Source organism: Saccopteryx bilineata, chromosome 4, assembly GCF_036850765.1.
Source record: "Saccopteryx bilineata isolate mSacBil1 chromosome 4, mSacBil1_pri_phased_curated, whole genome shotgun sequence".
NCBI classification, from domain to species: domain Eukaryota; kingdom Metazoa; phylum Chordata; class Mammalia; order Chiroptera; family Emballonuridae; genus Saccopteryx; species Saccopteryx bilineata.
The window spans coordinates 129,785,483-129,810,281 of record NC_089493.1 but is presented as its reverse complement, the minus strand read 5'-3'; the positions used below and the strand labels follow the sequence as shown (position 1 = coordinate 129,810,281).

At 55.2% G+C, this 24,799-nt stretch overlaps 1 protein-coding gene across 3 annotated transcripts; it reads left to right on the top strand.

The window, feature by feature from the left end:
- The first annotated feature begins 1,149 nt into the window (after positions 1–1,149).
- STRA6 (signaling receptor and transporter of retinol STRA6) lies at positions 1,150–24,216 on the top strand. Of its 3 annotated transcripts, none has more exons than XM_066278142.1 (18): positions 1,150–1,160; positions 1,529–1,704; positions 6,400–6,466; positions 6,793–6,878; positions 8,508–8,647; positions 9,464–9,630; positions 11,411–11,533; positions 13,931–13,998; positions 14,159–14,235; positions 14,514–14,575; positions 15,416–15,578; positions 19,035–19,110; positions 20,136–20,269; positions 21,338–21,455; positions 21,538–21,639; positions 22,428–22,591; positions 22,832–22,981; positions 23,458–24,216. In XM_066278142.1, exons 2-18 carry the CDS (start codon positions 1,595–1,597, stop codon positions 23,625–23,627), a joined length of 1,977 nt encoding a protein of 658 aa, XP_066134239.1. In that variant the 5' UTR covers positions 1,150–1,160; positions 1,529–1,594; the 3' UTR covers positions 23,628–24,216. The 3 variants fall into 3 exon arrangements, with proteins under 3 accessions (XP_066134239.1, XP_066134236.1, XP_066134235.1); XM_066278139.1 differs by lacking the exon at positions 1,150–1,160 and adding an exon at positions 1,167–1,182 and having other exon boundaries at positions 8,577–8,647; XM_066278138.1 differs by lacking the exon at positions 1,150–1,160 and adding an exon at positions 1,168–1,182.
- Positions 24,217–24,799: the final 583 nt, after the last annotated feature.

Genomic DNA, 24,799 nt, shown 5'->3' with positions numbered 1-24,799 from the left:
ATTCCTGATCTCAGACCTTCACTCAAACCTACTTTTTCAGGAACCTCCACCAGCCATGTCTCTTGAACCAAATTCAGTTTCTCATGGGACTTGTCAGGAGGACAATCTGCCTTCTCTTGATGGCTCTCAGAAACGTGAAGTCATCTACATACTCGTCTGTGTCCCCTGAATGGAAACCATTCATAACCCAGGGACCACAACAGTACTGGCACTTAGTCGGTGTTCAGTGAGTTTATGTTAAAAGACTACATGGATGGACGTCTTTTAAAAGAGTGCGTTGAACAACTGCCTAAGCTGGGTGGTACCCTATGGGTCCTAGAAGGACACAGACCCTCAATAGTTTAGGGGTCCTGACCCCCATCCAGGGTAGGGGTCTGAGAACTGCTCTCTGCCTTCCTCTGCATCTTGCTCTCATCCCTACCCCCTGCTTGAACAAGGAGGGGGAAGGAAATGGCAGGGGTAGGGGCAGCTTCTCAGGCAAGGCAGGATGGAGAGGTACTGCCAGTCCTCACCCTGGCCCTGTCTCCCTCACTTTCACCCCACACCCTGGGAGAAGCAAGAGGCAGGTGAAGTGAGGCTCTTCTTGCTCACCTGTGGGTCTGCTTGGTGTTTAAAGGACTAATTTTCACCTTGTGGGGGTGAGTTATCTGCTTGTGAAATCAAGTTGGAAAAACAAGAAAGATTTACCAGTGAGACATATGTTGCCTCTTTCATGGAAACGGGAGAAGGAATAAATAGGCTCTCTCCCTCCCAGCCCCAGCTGTCTCCTCAGGTTGCTAAAATGCCAGATTTCCAGACTGGTCTTGTGTGAGTGCAAGGCAGGTGTGGTGGGCAAAGGTGGGGTGCTTTGGGGCAGGCGCTGAGGGCAGATATTCCTGCCTGTCTCTCCTGGCCACATCCCTCCCAGGCTGGGAGCCAGTAGAGATGAGGCTGCCTCTTTGGGGAAGGGTCTTTGTCAGGGCCATGATGTGTTCCCACCACTGAGGCCCAAAGGGCTGGTCACAAGAGGACCTGAATAAAAAGGGGGTTGAGTCTGACCCCCAAGAGCAGGAGGGGCCAGGAGTCCAGCTGGGACAGTCCAGCAGGCATGCTGAGCCCGCCCCATAACCCGCCCACCCTTTCATCTCTGTAGCTCCTTCCGCCCTGGTCCTTCCTTGAGTGTGTGTCTGTGGGTCCGTCTGGGTGGGTTTGGGGAGGGGAAAGGTAAGGGGGAGTCCTCTGTGGGCAGCAAGATCAGACAAACCTTCTTTGAAGATGGTCCTTTGAGCAAATGCCTCTTCTAGTGGTCAGTCAGAGATAAGACAAGGGCCCAAGGACCACTGCTCTCAGGGGATAGCTCTCCTTCGCACTGGGCAAGACTGGGCAGAAGGGACAAGAAGGGACAGGAGAAGCCCTTCCCCTCCTCCCGTGCCAGCACCCAGGCTCTCACTCCCAGGCAGGTTTCCACCAGAGAGCCTAAAGCAAGAAAGTAACCTTTAGGATTAAAGAGAAACGTTTGTTTGGATTTCTTTTTTTTTTTTTTCCTAAGCCTCTTTCTGCATCTTGTGGTGGCTTTTTCCTTCTTGACTGGGGATCAGAAAAGAAGCACCAGAGAATGTCTGGGGCAGCAGGGAACCAGTCCTCTCCTGGGACCACAGAGGACTATTCTTACGGCAGCTGGTACATCGATGAACCCCAGGGTGGCCAGGAGCTCCAGCCTGAGGGGTAAGTGGTGGCCCTGGCTCTGTGGCCAGCAGGATGGGTGTGGCAGGGGGATGGGAAGACCTGGGCAAGGGCTGCTAATATGTTCTCTGCCATTTGTTTGCTTTGTGACCCTCAGCAAGTCACAACCTCTCTGGGCTTCAGACCTGTAGTCAGTTACATGATAACAACAGCCCTTTCCCAAGTGTTAAGACACTTGAGGTGGGGACTACCTGGGCCAGGATCATCACCTAAAAAATCACCGGTGTGGTGTGTTTAAAATAGATTCCTTGGCCCTATCCTTAAAATGGGGTGTCTCTGGCCTGTAGCCAGAATGGGAAGTGCTGGGTGGGAAGGTAGACCTGCTTTCAAGGGGCCTTTGGTGACCCTCTGGGGTATAGTATTAGCAAGTGTCAGATTCTCCCGCAGCTGGGGACCAGGGGAGAAGCAGAGAACCAAGGAAGAATGCTGGTGGGGTGTCCGTGAGAAAAGGGGCTGTCCCTGTTTCCTTTGGCTGGTCTCAGAATCTCTGTGAAGATGAGGAGGTCCTGTTCATTTTAGCAGCAGTGCTTGAGGCAGCGGGGATGGGGTGGGTGACTACCCCCGTGCAGCCCAGTTGCTCTAAGAAGTCCGGCCACAGCTGCCTCTACCTAGACCGTTTCTATCTTTGTTTAGTCTGGGCACCCTGGTGGGGAGCTGGGCCTCCCTGTGCCCCCACGTGCTGCCAAGGACTCCTTGCCCGCCCGTGAGGGCCCCAGAGCCCTGTTGTCCCCTTGTTGCTCCAGCCCTGGCCCCATCCCCATCCCCCACCTCCCTGCTCTGCTGAGGGTTGGGGGAACTGAAAGGTGAGGCTGAGGGTTGCTGAGCCAGATGTGTGCACATCTGTTCTCCATCAGCAAGAAAATGGAGAAGGAGAAATGCTCGTGGGCCTCCCCAAGGCCTGGGGCTATAGCCTGGTCAGTCTTGAGCCACCCGGCCTGGGGAAGGAGCTTTTTGCGGGACTCTGGGTTCTGACCACAAGGAAAGCAACCCTGATGTAAGCAAGAGTATGCCTCTCCTCTCCTCAGGCTGACCCTGCTACATATGTATGGAGTGGGAGGGGCAGCATAATGGGGAGGGGCCCAAGAGCCCCCAAGAGGACACAGACCCCAACCTGGGTTAAGGCTCTAATCTGAAGCTGTGCCCTTAAGTACCATGGGGTCTGGCATTGGCTGGGGCCAGGCGCCTGCAGCCAGCTGTGTGTTGGGTATTTAGACATGCCCTGGAATGACGTTTGGTATGTGATGGCAGAGACTGTGCAGTGTGGAGTGCTGCTCCAATTTATAGCTTCCTTTTCCCACTGTAGGGAAGAATGAAGAGGCCTGTTTGATCCTACATACTTAGCCAAACTACGTAGAGCTGCCTGCCTACCCCCTGCCACCCCCTCAAAGGCAGGAGCGTTGGAAGCAGGCAGCCCAGGGGAATCCCATGGAGGTGGACTTGGGCTCGCCTCTCTCTGAGTGAATCAGACACTCAGGGAGATGGGGCACAAAGCTTTGAGGAACTCTGAGTGGTCCTTCCTCTCTGCCGCAGTGTGCCCCAGCAGGCTTGGGAGCTGGGGTTGGTAGGCACTGGTGACAGTGGCTGGGATAAGCTCAGCCCCCTGGCCACACTCATTTGTGTGCCTCTATGGTGCCGAGACCTGGTTGAAGAGGTCAGGGTGGTGGTAAGTCAGGTGGGGATGGGATACGTCATCGGGGTGTTCCATGGACACGGGATTGATCTGTGTAACCTGAGCTGGTCCTTTCCACCCCAAAGGTCCCTCTGGCCAGGCATGTGCCCAACGTGACATGCCCCTATGTGCTATCCACCCGTCATCACTACCGTGTCCCAGCCAGAGCTGGGAGATGCTAACATGCCTGTGGCAGCTGTCCAGGATGTCTTTCCCCCTTTGAAGGCAACTTCAAAGGGCTGCCTGGAGGGCGGAACTGGAGGCTTCCCTCATGCCAGGGTCATCAGCAGGCCATTCTGCTGTGGGTGAGGGAAGTCAGGAACAGGGCTCCAGGGCTCCTGGGACCTCATGCCCCCAGACATGCCCCCTGCCCCTGACTGGCAGCCTTTTCCTCTCACCCACGGAGATGTGCTCTGCCTTCTCTTCTGGGTGGGACCCTGTGAGGCTCCCACTCAGTCAAATTCTAGAAACAGTCATTGGGGCTCTTCCTGTCTGTGTCCTCACCATACTGGGCTATTGTCCCTCATGGTCCAAGACCAAGCCTCAGCTCCTTGGAGTACATCTGACTCTGGAGCTTGCTCCTAGTCTTGAAATAAGACCTCAAACCCGGCACTCATTCCAGAAACTCGCCTTCTAGCTGTTCCTTTGCATCCAGGCTTCTGTATTCTCCTTCCTAAATTCCTCCAGAGGTAGCCTGCCATTTCCTCACCTCAGGACAACATGAGCAGCACTGCGTGAACTTGCTGACCTCTGACTCTTTCTGATGTACAGAAATGGTGACTTCATACCGTTGAGCTTAATGTCTCACCTTCTAGTCAGATGCCGGTGCTGAGGCCAGGCTACCCAAGTTCAATTCCTGACTCTGTTGCTTTACTAGTCATGTGATTTGGGACTTGGCCTTCTTGTCCACACAAGAGGGATGTTAATAGTATACCCTGTTAGGTAATTAACTGTGCTAATCCACGGACCAGAGTACCTGGCACTGAGTCAACGCTTAGCAAGTACTAGTTATTGCTGTTATTTATATTCAAGTCCAGCATCAGAAATCTCCTAGAACTCCAAACACTGCCTTGCTCAAACACCCTCAGGGCCTTCCTAGGGCTTCCCATGCCTGTTATAACCTACTCTCAGCCAACCCTCTGGGCTGCAATAAAGCTGAAAGCACTGCCTAGCCTCAGCTGCACTGCTACTGCCTATTACCCGCCTTCTCCATGGAGCTCCCTTTCCCCTTCTCTGCCTAAAGAGATGCTCACCATCTTCCAAACTTAAAGCAAACACCACTGCCCCTGACACCTTGCCCCAAGGTTCTCTCTGTCTTCGGCCTCCTTTAGTACCTGCCCATGCCTCTTTCTGGGTCAAGCTCCCCACCCTTCCTGAGGTGGTGTTCTTTGTCTGTCCCATGGCACAAGACACCATACCAATTTGAACCATCAGCCAAATTTCAGTTGCTCAGACTTTAATCATTTGAGGGTCCATGAGCCTCAGCCAAACTCAGCCAAAGAGATAGATGGGGAGGTCCCAGATGGAACAGAAAGGGCCAGAGGTCCCCCCAAATAGAGCCTGGAGAGAGTCCATAGGGGTGGATGGGCCCCTGGTTTGTCCCAGGCTATTCCAGGGGACAGTTTGCTGAGCCCCTGGCCTGGCTGGCATGGAGGACAGGCTTGAGCAGGACCTAGTCTGGTAAGGAGTTGAAAGAGCCTAGGAAAGTGGCTCTGAGCTCTTGGGGCTATGAGAGGCTCTCTCCCACAAACCCCCACCCCACATCCTGGAGTAAAGGGCCTCAGAGGTGGGATTGGGGGTGTGAGGCCTGAGCTCAGATAGTAGAACCTGAGCCCTGCATGGCACCTGTCTACCCAGGAGTACACTTCTGCTTCAGGAAGAGGCCAGCTCTGCCCTGGCCAGGAAGTCACACAAAACAGACTTATTCTGTCCCTTCACCTGAGGATAAGCCCAGTGACCAGGTTCTTTCTTGCTTCTCCCTTTCTGGGATTATCTGAGCAGAAGCCACCTCTGGGGAGACTGGACTGCTCCCAAGGAGTCAAAGGGCTCTGAGCTCACCCTGCAGCCAAAGCCTTGGGCATCCTCTTCTTCACACAGCAGGAGGGCGCCCAGGTGGTTGGGTGAACCTGCTGGGCAGGGAGGGCCCAGCAGCAGCACCTTGCTGGCCTTGCCTGCACAGGGTCCTCCCAGGCTCCAGCCAGGCCGACTCAGCATCCTGTCTGTCTGCTGTCCCAAGTCCAGGTCCAGCTCCGAGTTCAAGGCTCTGACTCTTTTCTCTGCCACAGTCCAGCTGGGGCAGTGGAAGCCTTTATTGTGCCCATTGATCTCTTCATCTCAACTCTGGGCCTCCCTCTGTGCCCAGCTATGGGCAGAACAGGCCCTCTGCCAGGCCAGAGGGAGCCTTCATGGGAATTAGAGAAAAGAACCCCATTTATATGAATGCAGCTCTGTAGGTGAAGGGCTCATGAGCCACATGCCTGGATTTCAGACCACACTCATTCCTTGGGCTGGGTATTTCTGTGCAACCTGCCCAGATGTACATGGAAGCCCTTCATGAAGGGAAATAGCAAGAGACAGGAGTCCTGAAAGGCCAAGGAACATAGTCAAACACAGACCAGACTCAGATACCACAGACGGCAAACATCCATTGTGGGGCTAAACCTCCACTGACCTAGGCAGTATACTCAGCCACAGTTCTGAGAATAAGAGGTCTGTGAGACCTGGAGCAATCATGGAGGATTCCTGGTGGAGGGAGGGATGAAGTGGGCCTTAAAGGATAAGAAGGATCTGGGTGAGAAAGAAGAGAGGTTCAGCCCAGTGGGCCCACTCTGTTTTTCCCGTGTCTTCCCCTGAAAAGCCCCCGATTCCTTTAGCCCTAGAGCTTGGCACGAGGCTGGCACACCATAAAAGCATGAGAACCCCAGTGTAGACAGCCTGAAACCTCAGACCTGGTGGCATACCTGGGGGGTCTCTTCACAGATGTAACCCAGGCTTCACTCTATCTGCAGGGCAGTGCCTTCCTGCCAGCCCAGTGTGTCACCCGGCCTCCTCCACACCTGCTTGGCTGTGATGTCGGTGAGTCTAAACTAAGTCCAAACTGGCTTGCAACTTGTGGCTAGCCTGGGCAGGGTGACTTGTGTTCCCTGCTGGGGCTGGTGAAGGGGTAACCCTGGAGCCCAAAATGTGGGAGGGGGTTCTCACAGGGTGGGAACTGAAACCGGGATGCATGCCAAGTCCAACCCCTCAGACTTCTGTCGCCTCTTGCCCAGTCCCCAAGATGTCACTTGGGGCATGCAGAGGGGAGTAGGGGATTTCCCAGGGAAACTGAGGCCATGCACTCAGACTCAGCCTCTCAGGGGAGGCCTAGGCACCCCGAGCCCTCCACTGTGCTCTCCTTTCAGATTGTAGTGTTGCTGCTGCTGGTCATGCTGGTGAGGCGCCGCCAGTCCTGGCTCCAATGTGGGTACGGCAGGCTCGGGCTGCCCAGGTTGGTGCTTTGGCCTGGGCACCTCTACTCAGGGGGCCCAATTGGGGGGCGGTGATTTGTGAGGTGCCTAGAAGCCAGCTCTGGCCTCAGGACACCCCCACTTCTCTCAGCCTAGGGCTCTCTCCACCATCACTCAGGTCTTCAGGTTTAGTTGGGACCCCCAGAGGGTGAGGGGAGAAGGACTCACTCAGGTTTACCTGCTCCTGTTTTATTATTATTTTTTTTTTTAATTTTTTTTGTATTTTTCTGAAGCTGGAAATGGGGAGAGACAGTCAGACAGACTCCCGCATGCGCCCGACCGGGATCCACCCGGCACGCCCACCAGGGGGCGACGCTCTGCCCACCAGGGGGCGATGCTCTGTCCCTCCGGGGCGTCGCTCTGTTGTGACCAGAGTCACTCTAGCGCCTGGGGCAGAGGCCAAGGAGCCATCCCCAGCGCCTGGGCCATCTTTGCTCCAATGGAGCCTTGGCTGCGGGAGGGGAAGAGAGAGACAGAGAGGAAGGAGAGGGGGAGGGGTGGAGAAGCAGATGGGCACTTCTCCTGTGTGCCCTGGCCGGGAATCGAACCCAGGACCTCTGCACGCCAGGCCGACACTCTACCACTGAGCCAGCCGGCCAGGGCCCTGCTCCCGTTTTAAACCCCAAGGAGCCACAAGCCCAACAAGGCTCAGCTCTAGGACACACTTTGTCAGGGGGCCCACGGTCTGTATAGGCCATGATCACTCCACCCCACTGTGACCTCTGTTTCCCCTGAGAGTTTCACCTGGACCCTGATCTGAAGGCTGATTTCTAAGGGACTTTGTCCCCTCCTCCCCACCCCCAGCTCTTCAGCCCTGCAACCCCAGAGCCTCGGATAGGGATGACCTTGAGGAGCTGACCTGGAGGAGATGGGACTGGTCAGACTAGTGTGGGAGAAGTCAAAGGGCTGAGGAGGTGGAAGGTTGAGCCCCAGTGGAGATAGTTTTGTATCCAGGGCCTGGGCTGCATGCCCAGGTGGGTCCTGCATGCTGGCTTTGTGGGGAACTGGGGATTCTGCCCCGTCTGGGGGGTGGGGGTGGGGGAGGATAAAGCAGTATGGCACTGCCAGCGCACCAGGGCAGGCTGGGTTACAGAAGCACAGGGTTTTCTTGGCCTGCCCTGAACCCAGAGAAGTGATGCCTGGGACAGTCGTGTCCTCTGTCTGCCCTCTGCCCCAGGGCCACACTCAGGCCAGGGCGTTGCCCATTGTGCAAGGATGTTGTGATTCTCTGAATTCTCTGAAGGCCTGCCAACCCAGACAGACCAATTAGTGAGGAGGCAGCTGTTTCCTGGAGCATCCAGAGTGGGTGGAGGGAGCTGTCCTCAGGCATGTTCCTGTGTGTGTGTGGGGGGGGGGGAGGTGTTGGGGGCTGAAATGTTCCCAAGTCACTCTGCCACAGGGCCCGGAGCTTGGGACACAGACGGCACATCACAAATACCAGTGGAATGAATGGATGAAGGGCCTCTATTTCCCTATCTGGAAAGTGGGCTGGAGGTTGGGACTGACTCTGCTTTCCCAGTTTATGGAACATGGCAGGAGGTAATGGTGTAATGGTGTACAGGGTCTGAGCAACCCCTCCTGTCCTGTCCCTGCCCCTGCCCCTGCGTCAGCCCTGTGGATTTCCTGAGTGCGGACGGGCCCTGGGTCGTGCCCACTGCTGTCTTCGTGGTCCTCTTCAGCTCCCTGTGTCTGCTGCTCCTGGCTGAGGCCCCACTACCCTTTCTGACTCTGGCCACAACATCCAGCCAAGGTACCTAGTGAAGCTGAGGCCTGGGCCCAGATTGATGGAATGGGGGTTGGGGTGGGAATCTGGACCATTGGGACAGGGCTCTCCTATAGTGAATCAAGTTGTTCACCATTCCAGTCAAGAGCTCCTGCCAATAAGGTATTGTCTCCTTACCTTCCCCACTGTCTCTCCACAATGCCCTCTCTTCTTCCTTTGTGCCTATGTAAGCCCCAGCCAGGAGGGAGGGAACTCTCATGTTCATGGGCACAGACCGAGTCCCCTGGACAACCCAGCCCCTGTGAGGAGGTAGGAAGGTGGGCAGGGGCCCAGAGAGGGGTCCAGGAGATTGAACTGGGTGGGCTCATGGAGGCAATGATGGTAACATGGACAGCTGCTATCGAGAAGTGCTGCTGTCTTGTGACATGACCTCCTTGGAGTATCTGATCCTCACAATGACTCTACAAGTGTGGACATTAGCCCTATTTTATCATGAGGGATGCTGAGGGTCAGAGAAGGAGACAGTAATAAACTAGTAGCCTGTGGATTTTGTGCTAACTTAGGCACAGTGTTTAGCACTGTATGGAGACCTTCTCATTTTTGTCTTTGTTAATTTAGTGCTATTAAGTTACAGATGGGGAAACAGAGGCTTCAACAGGTAGCTGTCCCAAGATCACAGAGCTGATACAAGTCAGAGCCTAGATTTGAACATGGGTCTCTTGCCCACTAAACCAGCTGAGGGGCTTAGAAGACAGAGACATAAGAGAGGCCTGGGTAGGGTGGGCTGGATTCTGCCCACACCTGCCCCTCCATCATTTTCCCTCCATTCTTCTTGCCTTCCAGGCCCCTGGAAGATGCTGGCCCTGCTCTATTACCCTGCCTTCTACTACTCCTTGGCCGCCTGTGCCACCATCAGGCATGGAGCCTCACACCTGCTCGGCAGTGTGCTGTCCTGGGCTTACTTTGGGGTCCAGGTCTGGCAGAGAGCAGAATGTCCCCAGGTGCCCAAGGTAACCATTGATTCATGACGGCCTGGGACAGAAGGCATGAGGAGCTGCTTCCACCGGCATGGCTCCTCTGTCTCTGTTTGTATGCCGGTTTTCCTACCACTTCATGCCACACACAGGGTTCCTACACTCCTTTCAACACGTACCATTCCACGTGGCCCCTCTATGAGACAAGGGGACAAGGTGGCTGGGCCAGCCCTCAGAGGCTTCCAGTCTGGAGGGGTTAGGGAGGAGACAGGGGCAGAGGAGGAGGAAAAGGAAGCCTGCGGAGGTCCCCATTGTTGATCCCCGAGCCTGTTGATGGCCAGGCTGTAGAGGGCGTGAGGACAGACAGAGAATGGCAAGCACTGAGCAGGGGCGAGGTTTCAGAGAGCTGAAGGAGCATTCCCAAACCTTACCTGTTCACTGACTGCTGGCTGGGGGTGCGAAGCTACCTGGTCTACAGCCCCAAGAAAGCTGCTCTAAGTTCCAGAATCTGATAGCCCACATTTATGAACACAGCCTCATTCATTCATTCACTCATCCATTCCGTTATTTAGCCAACACAGCTGAAACACACAGTCTGCGCCAGGGACACCTCCAGGCACTGGGTACAGCTGCAAGCAAGGCAGCTGGGGCCCTTGGCATCCCAAGAGCTGCCATTTCAGAAGGGGAGACATGGTAAACAAGCAAACAAGCCAATGTACATATATGATGCCATGTAATGCTAAGTGCTTCCTGAGACTCAGTGTCCCTTGTAAATGGAGTGGATAGCACCAGTCCCTCAAGGGTAGAGGTGAGGATTAGCTGGTTTCTCTGAGTGCAGGGACTCAGTCTTTTTTGTCACCCAGAACCTGGTACATACTAAGCTTTTGGTAGAAAAAGGTATTGAGGTCCTGGCCAGTTGGCTCAGTGGTAGAGCATCAAACCAGCATGTGGATGGCCCGGGTTCAATTCCCAGTTAGGGCACACAAGAAAAGTGCCTATCTACTTCTCTACCCCTCCCCTTCTCGCTTCTCTCTCTCTCTTCTCCTCCCCTCCTGCAGCCATGGTTGGATTGGAGTGAGTTGGCCCCAGACACTGAGGATGGCTCTATGGCTTCCGCCTCAGGGGCTAAAAAAATGGCTCTGGTTGTACAGAGCAAAGGCCCCAGAGGGGCAGAACATTGCCCCCTGGTGGGCTTGCCAGATGGATCCTGGTCTGGCACATGTGGGAGTCTGTTTCTGCCTCCCTTTCTCTCACTAAAAAAAAAAAAAAAACAGAAAAAGAAAGGTATTGAAAAACAAATGAATGAATGACTAGATGAGGGGCCCCATCCCTGGTACTTCAGGGACAAAAAGCTCAATGCCAGGAGGTAGGGCAGGTACTTCCCTAATGACCAGACTGCAAACTGTGCCCAGACAATTTAGGCCTTTGTCTAATTGTCAGCGGCCTGTGTCCAAAGGGCCAGGAACACAGGGACACAGAAAGTGTGTGTCCTTGTTTCAGGCCCCATTGCAGCCCTCTAGGTGGGGTGGAGGGAGTTATATAAGCTTCTTCTTTTGGCTTCTCTAAGGGCAATGGGAGTCCAAGGGCCTGGGGCAGGGGTAGGCATCCACTCAGCGCCTGAGAAGGGAAAGTGGGAGTGACTGTCATAAGTGGCCCCGGCTGGGAGTGGGTGAGTGGTAATAACCCAAAGACTTCCCATGACACCTCAGACCACCCTCTGTGCCCTGGGTAAGATGGGAAGGGAAATGGGTCCTGGCCTTTGGTTGGGGAAAGAAGTCAGAAGGTAGGTATGTCTGATGTCTGTCTCTCCATCTAGATCTACAAGTACTACTCCCTGCTGGCCTCCATGCCCCTCCTCCTGGGGCTCGGATTCCTGAGCCTTTGGTACCCAGTACAGCTGGTGAGAAGCTTCAGCCACAGGACAGGAGCAGGCTCTAAGGTAAAGGGCTGGGTTCCTCATGTCTGGTGGTCCCTGATATGTGGTAATGCTTCGTGGGAGAGCCAGCATGTAGCAGGTCTCCATAAAGGTTTGCTGAGTTGCCAAGTAACTGGTTAGTCCTCTCTCCCCAGGCAAAGGGTAGGCCAGGCCCTGGGATGACACACAGAGTCTTCAGGGCACTGAGAATTGTACACAGCAGGGACTCAGCAAAGGAGAACTGGGCCAGAGACAGTAAGTCATAGCTCTGGTTCCTGCCAGAGAAACAAGATGGGCCAACAGTCTTATCCCTGCTGGGAGCTCTGCAGAGGCTGATCTGGGAAACACTCTGGGCAGAATCGTATCAACTCTCAGTTTGATAATGTCAGCTAAAGGGGAGGGCTTCTTGGAGGAGGTGGACTTGAGCTACCTCAAGGACAGGCAGGATCCGGAATGGGGTGAGAATAAGAGCATGGGTAAAGAGGCAGGGAGGGGTTGCCTCTGTTCTGTTCACGCCTGATTTGCAGGATCTGGCAGGTCTTAGCATGCAATAAACACTCAGCAAATATTTCTAAAGTTTTGGGTAGATGGATGGGCATACCTTTTTCTTTCTTTCTTTCTTTTTTTTCTTTTTCTTTTTGCTTCAAACAAAAGAAATTTATTCTCTGACAGTTCTAGAGATTAAAGTCTGAAATCCAGGTTCCTTCTGAGGGCTCTGAGGGGGAATCTTTTCCATCCCTCTCTTGTAGCTTCTAAGGAGGGGTCACAATCCTTGGCACCCCCTGACTTGTAAGCACACCACTCCAGTCTCTGCCCACCTTCACATGGCTGGCTTCCCTTGAGTGTCTGTGTCTTCACATGGAGTTCGCCTTTCTGTGTGCCTCTGTGGATGGGCATATCTTGTCAAGCGAGAGGTCTTATAAGGTGTGGTCATCTCATTAAGAAGCTTTCTTAGCACCTGCCCAGTTCCAGGCCCAGGGCTAGGCGTTGTGGGCTCAGAGCTGATTGACTATGCCCAATTCCAGGGGCTCTCAGTGTGCTGGGGTGATGGGTGTGAAGCTAATGTTTATTGCAATGTGAAAGGTCCACAGGCTCACCCAAGTGCACGAGGGCGTGGGTGAAGGTGGGGTCAAGTTCTCTTTTCCTGGTGAGAGAAAGGAAGAGGACATTGGAAATGGCTGCACAGAAGTACTCCAGAAAGGCTGAGGACACAGAGGCCACAGGCTGGTGACTCTTCAGCTGGGCAAGGTGCAGGAGAGGCTTGAAGGTGGCACCTGGGCAGAGCACCAGCAGGTGGTGGGGCCACTTGCTGACACATGGCTCTTTGGGTGTGAGCAGAAGTGCGGGCACTGTGCACAGCAGTGGATGTGTGGAGATTGATGGTCTGGTGGGCTTATTGACTACAGGCCTGGGGCTCAGGAAAAAGGCTGGGCTGAAGCTCAGGAAGGAGCGAGGCCCCTGAGGAGGGGTGGGGGTGAGGGGAGAAGAGGCTGGAGTGGGTTTAGGTCCTCAGGGGCTGCCCTGGGTTCCTACAGGCTCGCCTGACTGGATTTGGCTCTTGGGTGGCAGCAGCAGAGTTTGCTACCTCCTGACCCTCTAGGGAAACCTGCTGTCCCCTCGTGCTTACAGCTGGCTCAGGAGAGGGTAACAGCTCCTTGGGCTATATGGTGCGCCAGGCGCAGTCCTCTCACCTGTTCTGGTATCTTCTGTGCCTCGCCTGTCCCCCTATCGCATGCCTTTTCCTCTTGAGAAATCTCAAGAGAAATAAAATCCTCTTTGGCCCTTAAGTCAAAGAGGTTTAAACCTCAAAGGACACAGTCAGAGCTTTGAGTTAACCTACACTTGCCCTGGATCTCAGGGTTGCTATGGCAACAGGTGAAATGGCCCATATATTCCTAATGATGGGGGCAGGGTCTCACCCCCTTGTTCCCATGGGTTTCTGCCACTTGGCAGTCAGCTTAAGGCCTGGAATGTGGCTTAGACAAATCCTGTCACCCTTGTGATCTCCCTTGAGTAGAAGGAAAGGCCGGGCAGCTGACCTGGGATGGCCCCATCTGTGTCCTGGTCAGGGATGTGCCCATGGGACATAGGCCCCCTTTGCCCCAGCAAAGGAGATCAGAGGGCCAGGAGGGAAACAGTCATGTAATGTGACTGAGTAAAGTGGGAAAGGCTCAGAGCTAGACCTTAGAAAGAACTTCCCAGCATTGAGTGTTCTCAGATAGGAGATCAATTAGTCTCATATTTGTGTAGGAAGAAAGGGATGTGTTGGGGGACATGGGACTCATCCCACAGGTTGCCCTCCTCTGCACTCCACCACCACCAAAAGGTTTTTACGGAGAACCTACTGGGTGCCCACTGTGGTACCCTGAACCAGAGTCCCAAGGGTAGCTTGTGGCTGGTCTCATCTGTCTGTCCCCACAGAGGTTGCAGAGCAGCTACCTCGAGGAATATCTGAGGACCCTCCTTTACCTGAAGAAGCTGAGGAGCAGGTGAAGTTCTGGGCCAGTGGGCAGGGCTGGCTAGGCAGGCATGTTTTCGGGGGGTGGCACCAGGGGCGCCAGTGGGGCAGAGATTAGGGATGAACCAAACTCCGGAGCTCAGGGCAGAGGCTCCCCCTGAGCCTGCTCCAGCCCCTGGGTCTTTCTGCAGCTCCCACACCTCTAAGCGTGGCTTCCTGTCCCAGGCCTGGGTCTGCTTCAGACACTGTATCTACACCTCACAGCAAGGTATGGAGTAGGGGGCCAAGGTCCACAGTAACAGGTGAACCTCCCTGTCCCATGCACAAAACAGCTACAGTGGCAGGTCAGCTCCTGCTACCCCAGAACCCTGTCATCAGGAAGAACAGCCCCCAGCTTGGGACAAGGGGAAGCCCCTGGCCTGGCCTGGCCTTGGTGGTCCAGGGTCTGATGAGCTCTGGCCCTTTTCCTGGGCCCTGGGGGAGTATGGGGGCTCCTGGGCTTGGGTAGGAGTAGGCTCACCATGCCCCTTTGTTTGAGGACTGCAGGGTTCCGACTCCCCCTGAATCTCGTGCTTTCAGCCACGCTGACAGGGACGGCCATCTACCAGGTACGTCCTGCTGCCACAGCACCATTTGCTGCCAGACCCTCAAGCCTGGCCAGCTCCCTTACAGCGCAGCCCATACTCCTGTCCAGCTGAGGAGATGTGAACTCTTGTTGAGCTCACACGGAATCAGAGCCTGAGTTTTGGAGTCTTGTGAACAAGAGTTTAAATCCTGGCTTCCTTCTTCACTTCTTTTGCTACCTCACAAAGTCAGTGAGCATCCTTTATCTCGTTGGCTCAGCTAAAAACAGAGAAAGTGACCTTCCCTTTCTTTGGGGAGCTGGGAAGATTTAGTGAAATAATATGTGTTTGATAAATCCCACCACCCTAACGAACGAACAAACAGTCAATTGAACCAAAATCTCAGGAGGTACAAATGATTTTTCTCCCTTTGACAGATGGGAGAAACTGAGGCTCAGAGGGGTTGATGTCACTTGGGTGTGTGTTCCAACCTCTAGTATCTCAGGGCGGCCAATGTTTGAGTCCAGGCCTGGCCATCTCCAAGGCCCCTGCTCCTTTATAGGAGGCTTTGCTTTCTCCATCTTGGGCAAATTGAACATTTTATATTCTGAAGTTTAGATAGATGATTGATAGGCTGACAGGCAGCTGTGCCTGGCCTAGTAGGCTCACACCGGATCTGTCTGTAACATGCTGCTCAGAGGCAAGGGGACGCTGCCCTCGGGACAGATCAGAGCACTGGTGGGTGCCAGGAAGGGGCATGCACCCAGCATGCCACCCTGAAGTCTCCCCTGCATTGTGATGCAGGAAGCACTTTCACTGGGATGGGATAGAGAGCCTGGTTTAGCACAGCCAGGCCCTCGTGCTCTCTTTCTGGGGCTCTTCCAGGTGGCCCTGCTGCTGCTGGTAGGCGTGGTACCCACCATCCAGAAGGTGAGGGCGGGGATCACCACGGATGTCTCCTACCTGCTGGCCGGCTTTGGGGTCGTGCTCTCAGAGGACAGGCAGGAGGTGGTGAAGCTGGTCAAGTACCACCTGTGGGCTCTGGAAGGTGAGGCCCCGGGGGCTCCCTGAGAGCTGCAGTGGTGATGGTAGTGGGTGTGTGTGGGAGCTGAGTGGGGTACGTGAGCTGCGTGTCCCCTCTGTCCACACATTCCTTCCCCTCTCTGAGTCTCAATAGGCACATCTCCAAATTGGGGGTGGGGTGGGGTTGGAACTCCCAGTTCTACCTCTCTGAGATAGAAGGGGTCATCTCAGTAGTCCCTGTCAGCCTGTGTGGTGTCCCCCACCCTCACCTGCAATGTCTCTGCCCAGCTCTGCAGACTGGGGTTGACAGCCATGGAGAGTGTGAACTGAGGGACCAGCCCTGCCTGGGCTGAGGGTGGGGGAGGAGGGGAGGAGGTGGAGATGGGAGTGGAGTGCCAGATTCAGCTCATCCTTCTGGCAGGTGGGTGGGATGGGGTGGGGCAGAGCGGATGCTTCCTCTTCCCCAACCCCTGTCCTCCTGGGCCACCCCTTTTCTCTCTCCCTCCCTTGGCAATGAGAGCCCAGGGTAGGGAACCAGCCTGCCCTTCTGCAGTCAGATGCCCCCTTCAGCCCTTCTCTCTGTTACCCACTTCCCAGGCCCTCCCAACAGCCCTGTGGAGGAGACTGGGAAGTATCCTGTTAACTATGGGTGAGAACACACCTGAGGTTGTGCAGTCAGGCAGAAGGGGAACTGAAGAAAGAGCTCAGTTTCCTGACGCCCCTACCGGACTCTCTCCACCCTCTTGAGACCAAAGTCTGGTGGTTGGAGTCTTGGGGCCAGCACCCTTTGCTGAGTATTGCAGGTAGAGTTGTGACTATCCCTGACTGTTAATATCCCCGTCCACAGACCAGGTGTGCTGGGAGTGGAGAGGGGTGGGGAGGAGGGGTAGGCAGAGGTGAGCACAGGACTGCCTCCTTCCCTGATCCATGCCCACCACTTCCCTGAGCGCTGCTGCTCCCACACCAGAGGCTGCCCTGAAATTGTGGCCAAAGCCCACAAGCTGGACAGTGACAAGTTCTGGGTGTGCCGAAAAGACATCTCCAGGGAGAGTTTCCAAGCTGGTTATGATCTGGGCCACAGACTGTAGGTGTAGACGTGGCTTGCATCGGCTCACACCCAAGCGCAGACCTCACAGCAGCCCTGCTAGGTTAACATCCTGGATGCCACTGCTCTAAGCAGGACATCTGGGGTCAGAGGCAGGAAGTGAAACGTCCGGAATAATGGGTGCTGGTTCTACTCATTACAGCTGGCGTTGTAATCACACACACGCCGTCTTCCTAAGCCCAGAGCTCTCCATTTTGGATCTTCTCTTGTGCAAAGCCAAACAGCTGTGTTTACTCTCCCAGTTCTCAGATGAGAGAAAAGAAATGAGGCCTGGGGTATTAGAGATATGTCAAAAGTGGTCAGTGAGCCAGAGTGGAACTGAGATTATATCCGGGCTTCGAGACCTTTTTGTCTGTTCTTAGCTCAATGAGCGAGTGCGACTGAGCTCTGTGAGCCTGTGTCAGGTGGCCCTCCCCTCCTCCTGGGCACCTGGTTAGTAGGCCTGGCATTGCTCACAGCAAGCTCACACTTCTGAGTCAGACAGCCTGGATTAGAATCTCTGCTACATCACTTAGTAGCTGGGCAACTTTGGGCAAGACGTTCTTCTCTCTGGACCTCAAATTCCCTGTCTTCAAAATGCCAGGGAGGCAACAAAGGCAACCCTTGTTGTCCTTGAGACCCTGGGTCTGATGGGGAGGACAGATGGGTTCACCACGCAGGTCCCCAAAGGGAGCAGGCATAGTGTCCCAGAGGAGGCAAAACTCAGGGGGGGGGGGGGGTGTCTCTCGGCACCAGGATGAGAAGGGACCCAAGTTTGGAACTGATTGAAAAAAGAGAGGGGCAGGAGGTAGACAGAGGTCAAAGGCCAGGCGTGGTGGGCACAGCAGGTAGGAGCCTACCTCCCGCAAGAGGGGTCTGAATGCACCTTTGCTGGCGCTGAGCTGACTCCTGAACAGGCAGCTGGAATGAAGCAAAGGTGTGCATGCTCAGAGCTTTCTCCCAGCTTCACTTTTCAGAAAAGAGCCACTTCCTGCCACCGGAGGAGTGAGCGAGGGACAGGTGAGGAGGCTCAGGTTGTTGGAGCAGCCCTTCACCTAAGAATCACCTGGTAACCTTAAAAATCACCCCAAGGCTCAAGCCCCACACCTGACATTAGAAACCCTGAGGTCTGGCCCTGAAGATAGCTAGCACCACTGTAGCAGGCACTCTCTTCGGGTCAGCTGGTTGATTGAGTGCAATCAGTTGCTGATTGAAATAAACCATAAGGCCCTGAGAGCCCCCAGTACCGTGGCTCTCAGTGCTGGCTGCCTGTCAGAATCATGGGGTTGCTTTTACAGGAGCTGAGGCCCAGGTCCTACTCCCCAGAACTTCTGATTTAATTGGTTGGGGGTACAGTCCGGGTCTTCACATCTCCCAGACATCCTCATATGCTGCCAGGGCCCAGCCCCCCTGCACCAGCAAGTGTGGCTGTGTGCAGCTAGTGCTCGCCTGTTTCGTGTGCATTTGCTCCTCTCCCCCTCTCATGGGGACACAGAAACCAGAAACACTTCCCTGGGATGGCTGATGAGCTGAGAGGGTGCAGGCACCCTGGGCTCTCTAGGGGTCTGCTTGGACAGGGTTACACATCTGGCTCTATCACTTCCTGGTGTGTGGCTGGCCGGTCAGGCCCTCTCTCGGAGTCTCTGCTTCTTCCTTGGTCCCATGCCTTTCCTGTGGGTCTGCTTTGAGGGTGAAGGGCAAGGCTAGATGAGGATGCAATGTGGAAGGGGGCAGTCTCCATCCCTGCTATGTTTAAATACCAGCCTTGCTCACAGCACATACCAGGCATTCTCCCCCAGCTGCTGGTGAAACAGCAAACTCCTGGTCTGTGCACATGCCCAGGGTGGGTGGGAAACTGGGGAAGAGACAGGTAGCAGTGGTCACCTCCCTCCACTTCTGAAGGACTCAGGCCACACTGAAGTGCACTCGCATCCCCTGTGCCTTGAACAAAGGCCATTGATGTGGCCTAGGTGGGGTTTTCTGGCTCACAGCATGCTGGGGGATGGGTAGCACAGCAGGAGAGGAATTGACTCCTGAGGACCCCATGATCAGGGAGCAATGGAGCTGGAGGCAGATGCCAGGGTTGGAGGGAGTCTTTCACTGGGGTCACACAGCATTGGATGCAGCAAGACCAGGGTGAGGGCCACGTCTGCAGCCTCAGAGTAGACTCTCCCCACCTTGGCTACCCTATGGCACCTGGTGGTGCAGGCCAGCTGAGTGGTCATCTTACACTAGGTCTGAGAACAGGGAATGTGGCAGGAGGCTTCTGCTCAGAGGGGTGCTTGCGGGGCATGGGTAACTTCCACCCAGGCACACGCTGGCGGCAGTTTGAGGACTCCCAGCAGAACCTCCACGCCCAGTCTCCCATTTTCTCTCCCTCTTTGTTTTTCTCTGTAGTTTGCTACATCTCAGCCTTGGTCCTGTCTTGCTTACTCACCTTCCTTGTGCTGACCCGCTCACTGGTGACACACAGGTAAGCAGCAGGCTGTGGCCATCAGTGTAGCAGTGGGGAGGAGGTCAGAGTCTTATGGACCTGCAGGACCCATGACCCATGGGGAGAGCTCTGGGGCTGGAGGGAGAGAGGGTCTCTGCAGGCCCAAGTCACCCCTGAGCCCAGCTGCCTCGCGGTGGGCGGAGAAGGCAGGTGTTTCAGTCTGGGTTGATGACCATCTGTCTGAGTGATCTCAAGCATGACTGAATAGGGGCTGGAGGGTGGTGTTTGCACTCTGAGAGGGGCCAGCTGGACGGGCTGCACTCAACAGGGAAGGAACTTGGGAGAGGGAGAAGAGGAAGGAGCTGAGGGAGACAGCAGGGGCTGGGTGAGCCTGTTGCTGAAGGTGTGTGTGAGGAGGTGGTTTGGCTGGCAATGGAGCCCTGGAGAGAGTTGTGGAACAGTGCCCTGCACAGTCCTCAGGCCTCAGAGGTCCTGCCCAGGGAGCCTTTCTCACAGGGGTGGTCCTACTTACGCTGGCATTCGATGCCTTCCAGCTTCTGCCTTGAAGGAGTATGTTCAGGTACATTCTTGCTTGTGTGAGAAGGGCTCTGCCATGCTGGGCTGTTTCATGAAGTAATGAGATCCCTGTCACTGAGGGTATGCAAGCAGGGTTCCATGGCCATAGATAGCAACCTTGTCTCCCACCCTGGTGGCCAAGCTACAAGTCTCTTTCCATCTCTTCTATTGCTTCTCACTTTTCTGTCTTGGTTCACGTTGAGTCTTCTGCCTGAATTTGTCTCCCTTGATTCCCCTCCACCCCCACCCCTACCCCCAGCTTACTCTCTTGTTTACCCTTTAAGATTCTGCTTAGACCTCACCTCCTGTAAGAAGCCATCCCTGGCCTCCCAGGCTGGATCAGTAGCCTGCACCGGGCTCCTGCAGCCCTGGGTTTACCTGCCCTTGGCTTGTACTTGGTCTGGGCGTGCAGCCAGCGGCTGGCCCAGAGGAAGAATTTAGGAAGGTTTTGCTCCCTGAGATCCCTGCCTTCTTCCCCCTCACCCCAGGGCCAACCTGCGTGCTCTATACCGAGGGGCTGTCCTGGACCTGGGCCCCCTACATCAGAGCCCCCACCCTTCTCGCCAGGCCATATTCTGTTGGATGAACTTCAGTGCCTACCAGACTGCGTTTACCTGCCTTGGTGAGACCACCTAGCCCACCCCACTGGGCCTTGGTCAGCTGAGACACTGGCCTCAGTGAGGGAGGAGACAGTGCTCAGCAGGTCTTGATTGCCCCTGGGTGTCTGCCTGTGCCAGGGCAAGTTCTGGGACAAGAGCAAGAAGAGGGACCCACCTCTTCTCAGGAAGTTCAACTCAGGTGTGTGTGTGGGGGGGTGGGGGTCACAGGAGCCCTTGGGTAAAGGAAGATGGCCCCTGGGTGCCACCAGTTGTTCACACAGAGGGTGGACCCAGGGCTGGATGATGGAAAGTTCAAGGAGGCACATCCCTGCTGTGTGAGGGAGGGCTATGCTATGATGGGCTGTCTCAGTAGGTAATGAGATCCCTGTCACTGGGGGCATGTAAGCAGGGTTCCATGGCCATAGATGGGGACTGCAAAGGGGGCCCTACCTTGAGGGAGTTGGACTATATGGATTCCCAGGACCCTCCTAGCTCTTCACTCTCTGATTCTCCCCTTAAGGAGGTGGGCTGGGGCCAATGTTGCAAAAGCAAGGGCCTGCTTTCTCTGGACCAGTTCTTACTCTGCCCCCAAGGGGAGGAGAGAAAAACAGTTAGGGAGTAGAGGAATTACTAGCTCCACATCCTGGTAGATTTGTACCTCCTAAGCCCACATAAACAATTAGCCAGTTGTTTCAGTAGACAAGTGTTGGACACCCACCTTGTATCAGACTCTGGCCAGTAAGAATCCTAACATTAATTTAAAATACAGTCCTGTCCCCAGAGACTCAGGAGCAATTTGGGGAAAATAACATCTGCAAAGCAACTTGTGCTTTCCAAAAAGTTGCTACTGACAGTCTCATTGGGTCCCCACAACAGCCTTGTGTGGAGGGGACCACTCTCCTTGTTTTACAGAGAAAGAAACCGAGGCTCAGAGAGGCAAAGGCACTTGTTCAAAGGTGGCACAGTGAGGCAGCTGCAGAGCAGGGATCTGAAACCAGGCCCGGCTGATTCCAAAACCTCTGGGTTCCTGGGAGTGTCAGGGTGGCCTGGGTCCTGCAGAGGCTGACGTGTGTCCCTCCTCATCCTGACAGGGCTCTTGGTGCAGCAGGTCATCTTCTTCCTGGTGACGATGGCCCTGGCCTTCCTGGTGTTTATGCCTGTGCTCCATGGCAGGAACCTTCTGCTCCTCCGATTGCTGGCGTCTTTGTGGTGAGAAAGGCAAGGGACTGAGGGCTCTGGGACTCCTTCCCAGAGGGCCACTAACAGTGATGCCCTCCTGCCCCACCTTCAGGCCTTTCTGGCTGACCTTGGTTCTGGCTGTGATCCTGCAGAACATGGCAGTCCACTGGGTCTTTCTGAAGACTCACCACGGGCGGCCAAAGCTGACCAACCGGTGAGGCAGCCCTGGGCTGGTGGTTCTCTTAGACCCTCAGCCTCTTCTTTGGTGTTTCTAGTCATGCTCTTGTCCCTCCATTGCCATGTATCCCCTTTCTCTCTCAAGAGCCTAGAGAGGTAGTAAAGAGAGCTTGCCTTACCCATAGAGAAAGGGAGCAGTGGCCCAGCCTACTGCACATACCCCTCTGTCTACCTGTCCTGGGGCCAGAGCCATCCTACGAGCCTCTCCTGCTTTGAGGACAAGCACTGCTCCCCCTAGGTCCTCTGTGCCCCCAACACCATGCTTGTCTTTCTTGGCAGGAAGGGGGTTAGCAGAGACATTATTTCCCTCTTAGATGGCAAGGCTGTGGGAGGACTCTGGCCCCAGGGGACACTCAGAGTCAGTGGACAAGGGATCTAGAGGAGGGAGGTGGGGGATACCAGGGTCCTAGCAAGATCCAGGCAGAACTGGACTTAAACCCTAGCTCTGACACTGACTAGCTAGACAGCATTAGCTAAGTCACCTAATTCCTCTGGCCCTCAGTTTCCTTTCTACAGGAGTGACATGGCCTATCTACCAGCACCGTAGGGAGAGAGGGCCAGCTGAGTTGAGAGCCAGCTCAGCACAGGGTGGGGTACAGACAAGGTATACTCAGTAAGCAGTTGGTGCTTAATACATGCACAGCAGCTGCGGTCATCTAGGTCTGACCTCAGCTACCCCTGACCTGAGGAGGGGTTGTGTGTGTGGGGGACCTGCCTCAGGCTTCTTTCTTTCCTCTACCCCCCACCCTGCACCCTCCCCTCCAGTGGTGTACTCTACGCCACCACCTTCCTCCTCTTCCTCGTCAACGTGCTGGTGGGCTCCATGGTGGCCACCTGGAGAGTAGTCCTCTCTGCCCTCTACAATGCCATCCACTTTAGCCAGATGGACCTCAGCCTGCTACCACCTAGAGCAGCCACTCTCGACCCTGGTGAGGTCACAGGGCAGGGGTCAGGGTAGGGGTTGCTCAGGCTGCCCACGCAGCGAGGGAGGGTCTGTGTTGGAATCTGCTTGCAGAGGGTGCCAGGGACTCCCACATCTGTGTGTGCAGTGAGCCCATGCGCTTGGGTGTCTGCGTGCTTGCATGCAGAGTATGCTGGGTGTCCTGTGTGTGTGTTCAGGACTGTCTGGGACCTCCTCCCTGAGCATCGCCTTCCCCCACCCACCCCAGGCTATCACATGTATTGCAACTTCTTGAAGATTGAGGTCAGCCAGGCACACCCAGCCATGATAGCCTTCTGTGCCCTGCTCCTGCGAAGGAAGAAGCCCCAGCCCAGCTCTGCCCCTCAGGATGGCCTCAGAGTGGGGATGGAAGAAGAAGGTGTGCCTTCCTGCCTGGGGTGGGAGACTTGAGCCCAGCCAGTTTCTCCCCTGAAGGAGGGACACTCCCCTCCCAGCATGCATCACTGAGCGCCAGGAAAATGCTCACTTCCTCTGCCCTTGGGCTGTCAGTGGGAGAGAGAAAGTGAGAATTTTCTTGACCCATTTCAGTAATTATTTCCATCTTATGCGCATGAATGCATGCACACACACACACACCCTCACACAGAGAATGAAATAGCCATCTTGTTAAAGGGCTCTGTCACCACCCCCAACTCCCCCCCCCACCACCACCTCTCCCTGTCTGATCCTTTAACATCCTTCCCAGACCCATGCTTCTCCTAACACCTGAAACTCCAGTCTCACCAGCCTCCTCCACATGCTCAGGGGATTTTCAGACTGTGTTGGTGTGGGGGTGTATGTGGTATAACTTGGCTGGGTTTGCTGAGTGACTCACAGAATGTCTCCTCCTCTCAGGGATGCAGTTGCTGCAAACCAACGACCCTGTGGCCAAGGGAATAGGGCCCAGATCCTGCCAAGGCAGGGTCCGCTGGGGTCTGGCCTACACACTGCTGTACAACCCAGCCCTACAGGCCTTCCGGAAGAAGGCCCTGTCAGGTGCCCGGGCCAATGGCACCCAGTCCTGAGGGTGGGGAGTGCCAAGGACCCTCGTCTGTGCGAGTGTTTCCCTCCTTCCCAGCACACCCCTTCCGCGCTCTCCCAGCACCACCCCAGCCTGGGTTGACTCTCTGCTTAGCTCCAGCTCTGCCAGCAGGTCCTTGGATCGGATCAGCCCCTGAGGCTGAAGGTCACTGTGGTCAAGTGGAGGCCTGTCCACACTACAAGCCTTAGAAGGGCTCTAGTCTGTCCCCTTGGCCTTGAGAAGCCAGAGAGAGCTCTAGTCCTTGGTCTAGGAGCCAGTGGAACCAGAAAAACTACAACCCAGGCCCCTCCCCACACTGGTCTACTGACCAGGGTCGGTGATTCCAGCTGGGACAGACTCAGCCCCCACCTTAGCCTTGACCTCAACATCTTCCTCCTCTCTTGGATCTCGTGACCTGCAGGGCAGCCCAGGAGGGAGCCAGTGGGCTCCTACCACCAACAACATCATAGCTCACACCAGGCTCCACACTGAGCTGCCCACACTTGAGAGCTTGATATTTTTGTAGTTAGTATGCCTTTAGATATTATGAAAGAGGTTAGTGTGATCCCTGTAATAAACTTGTCCTTGAGAAATAGTTCTCCTTAGGGGAGGGTCATGTGGGGAAAACTGTCCACACAGCGTGTATGGGGCTTGGGTGGGAGTGGGGTGCCCTAGTCACATTGCTAGGCTGGGCTCCCCTGGGTAGGGGACAGAGAAGACCCACCTAGCCACACCACTTTGGGTGGTGGAGAAACTGGGGACCCTCTGATGCCACCTCTGAGTTGCATAGGCATCGGCTTTAGAAGTAGGACTTGCTCTGGGTCCTTAGGAATGGTCAGGACTTGGGAAGCAGGAAAGGTTTCAAGGTAGACCAATGTGAGTAAAGCTGTGGAGGTGAGGGTGAGGGGTGCACAGCCCTGGAGCTGTTCTGAGGGGAGTGGACTGGGAGTGTAGGGGGGGAAGGCAGCTGGAGTGGGGAGCTTCCCTGCTGGAAACTGGTGGAGGTGGGGTCTGTGTGGGTGAAGATGTGGAATCCACTGTGTGCTACAGAGGATGAGGACAATGTGGCCACTCCACAGATCAAGACCAGTGGGGCCTCAAAAAAGTCTATGTGATTAGTGGAGACCAACCTCCTTCTAAGTTCTTATACCCCAACTACAGCCAAAAACACACATG

Bases quoted from the DNA above. Each gene is read 5' to 3' on its own strand.
- STRA6 (XM_066278142.1), top strand. From the start codon at position 1,595: ATGTCTGGGGCAGCAGGGAACCAGTCCTCTCCTGGGACCACAGAGGAC. The intron at 8,648-9,463 runs GTACCTAGTGAA...CTTGCCTTCCAG, and splicing joins GGCCACAACATCCAGCCAAG to GCCCCTGGAAGATGCTGGCC. The intron at 21,640-22,427 runs GTGAGGCAGCCC...CCTCCCCTCCAG, and splicing joins CGGCCAAAGCTGACCAACCG to TGGTGTACTCTACGCCACCA.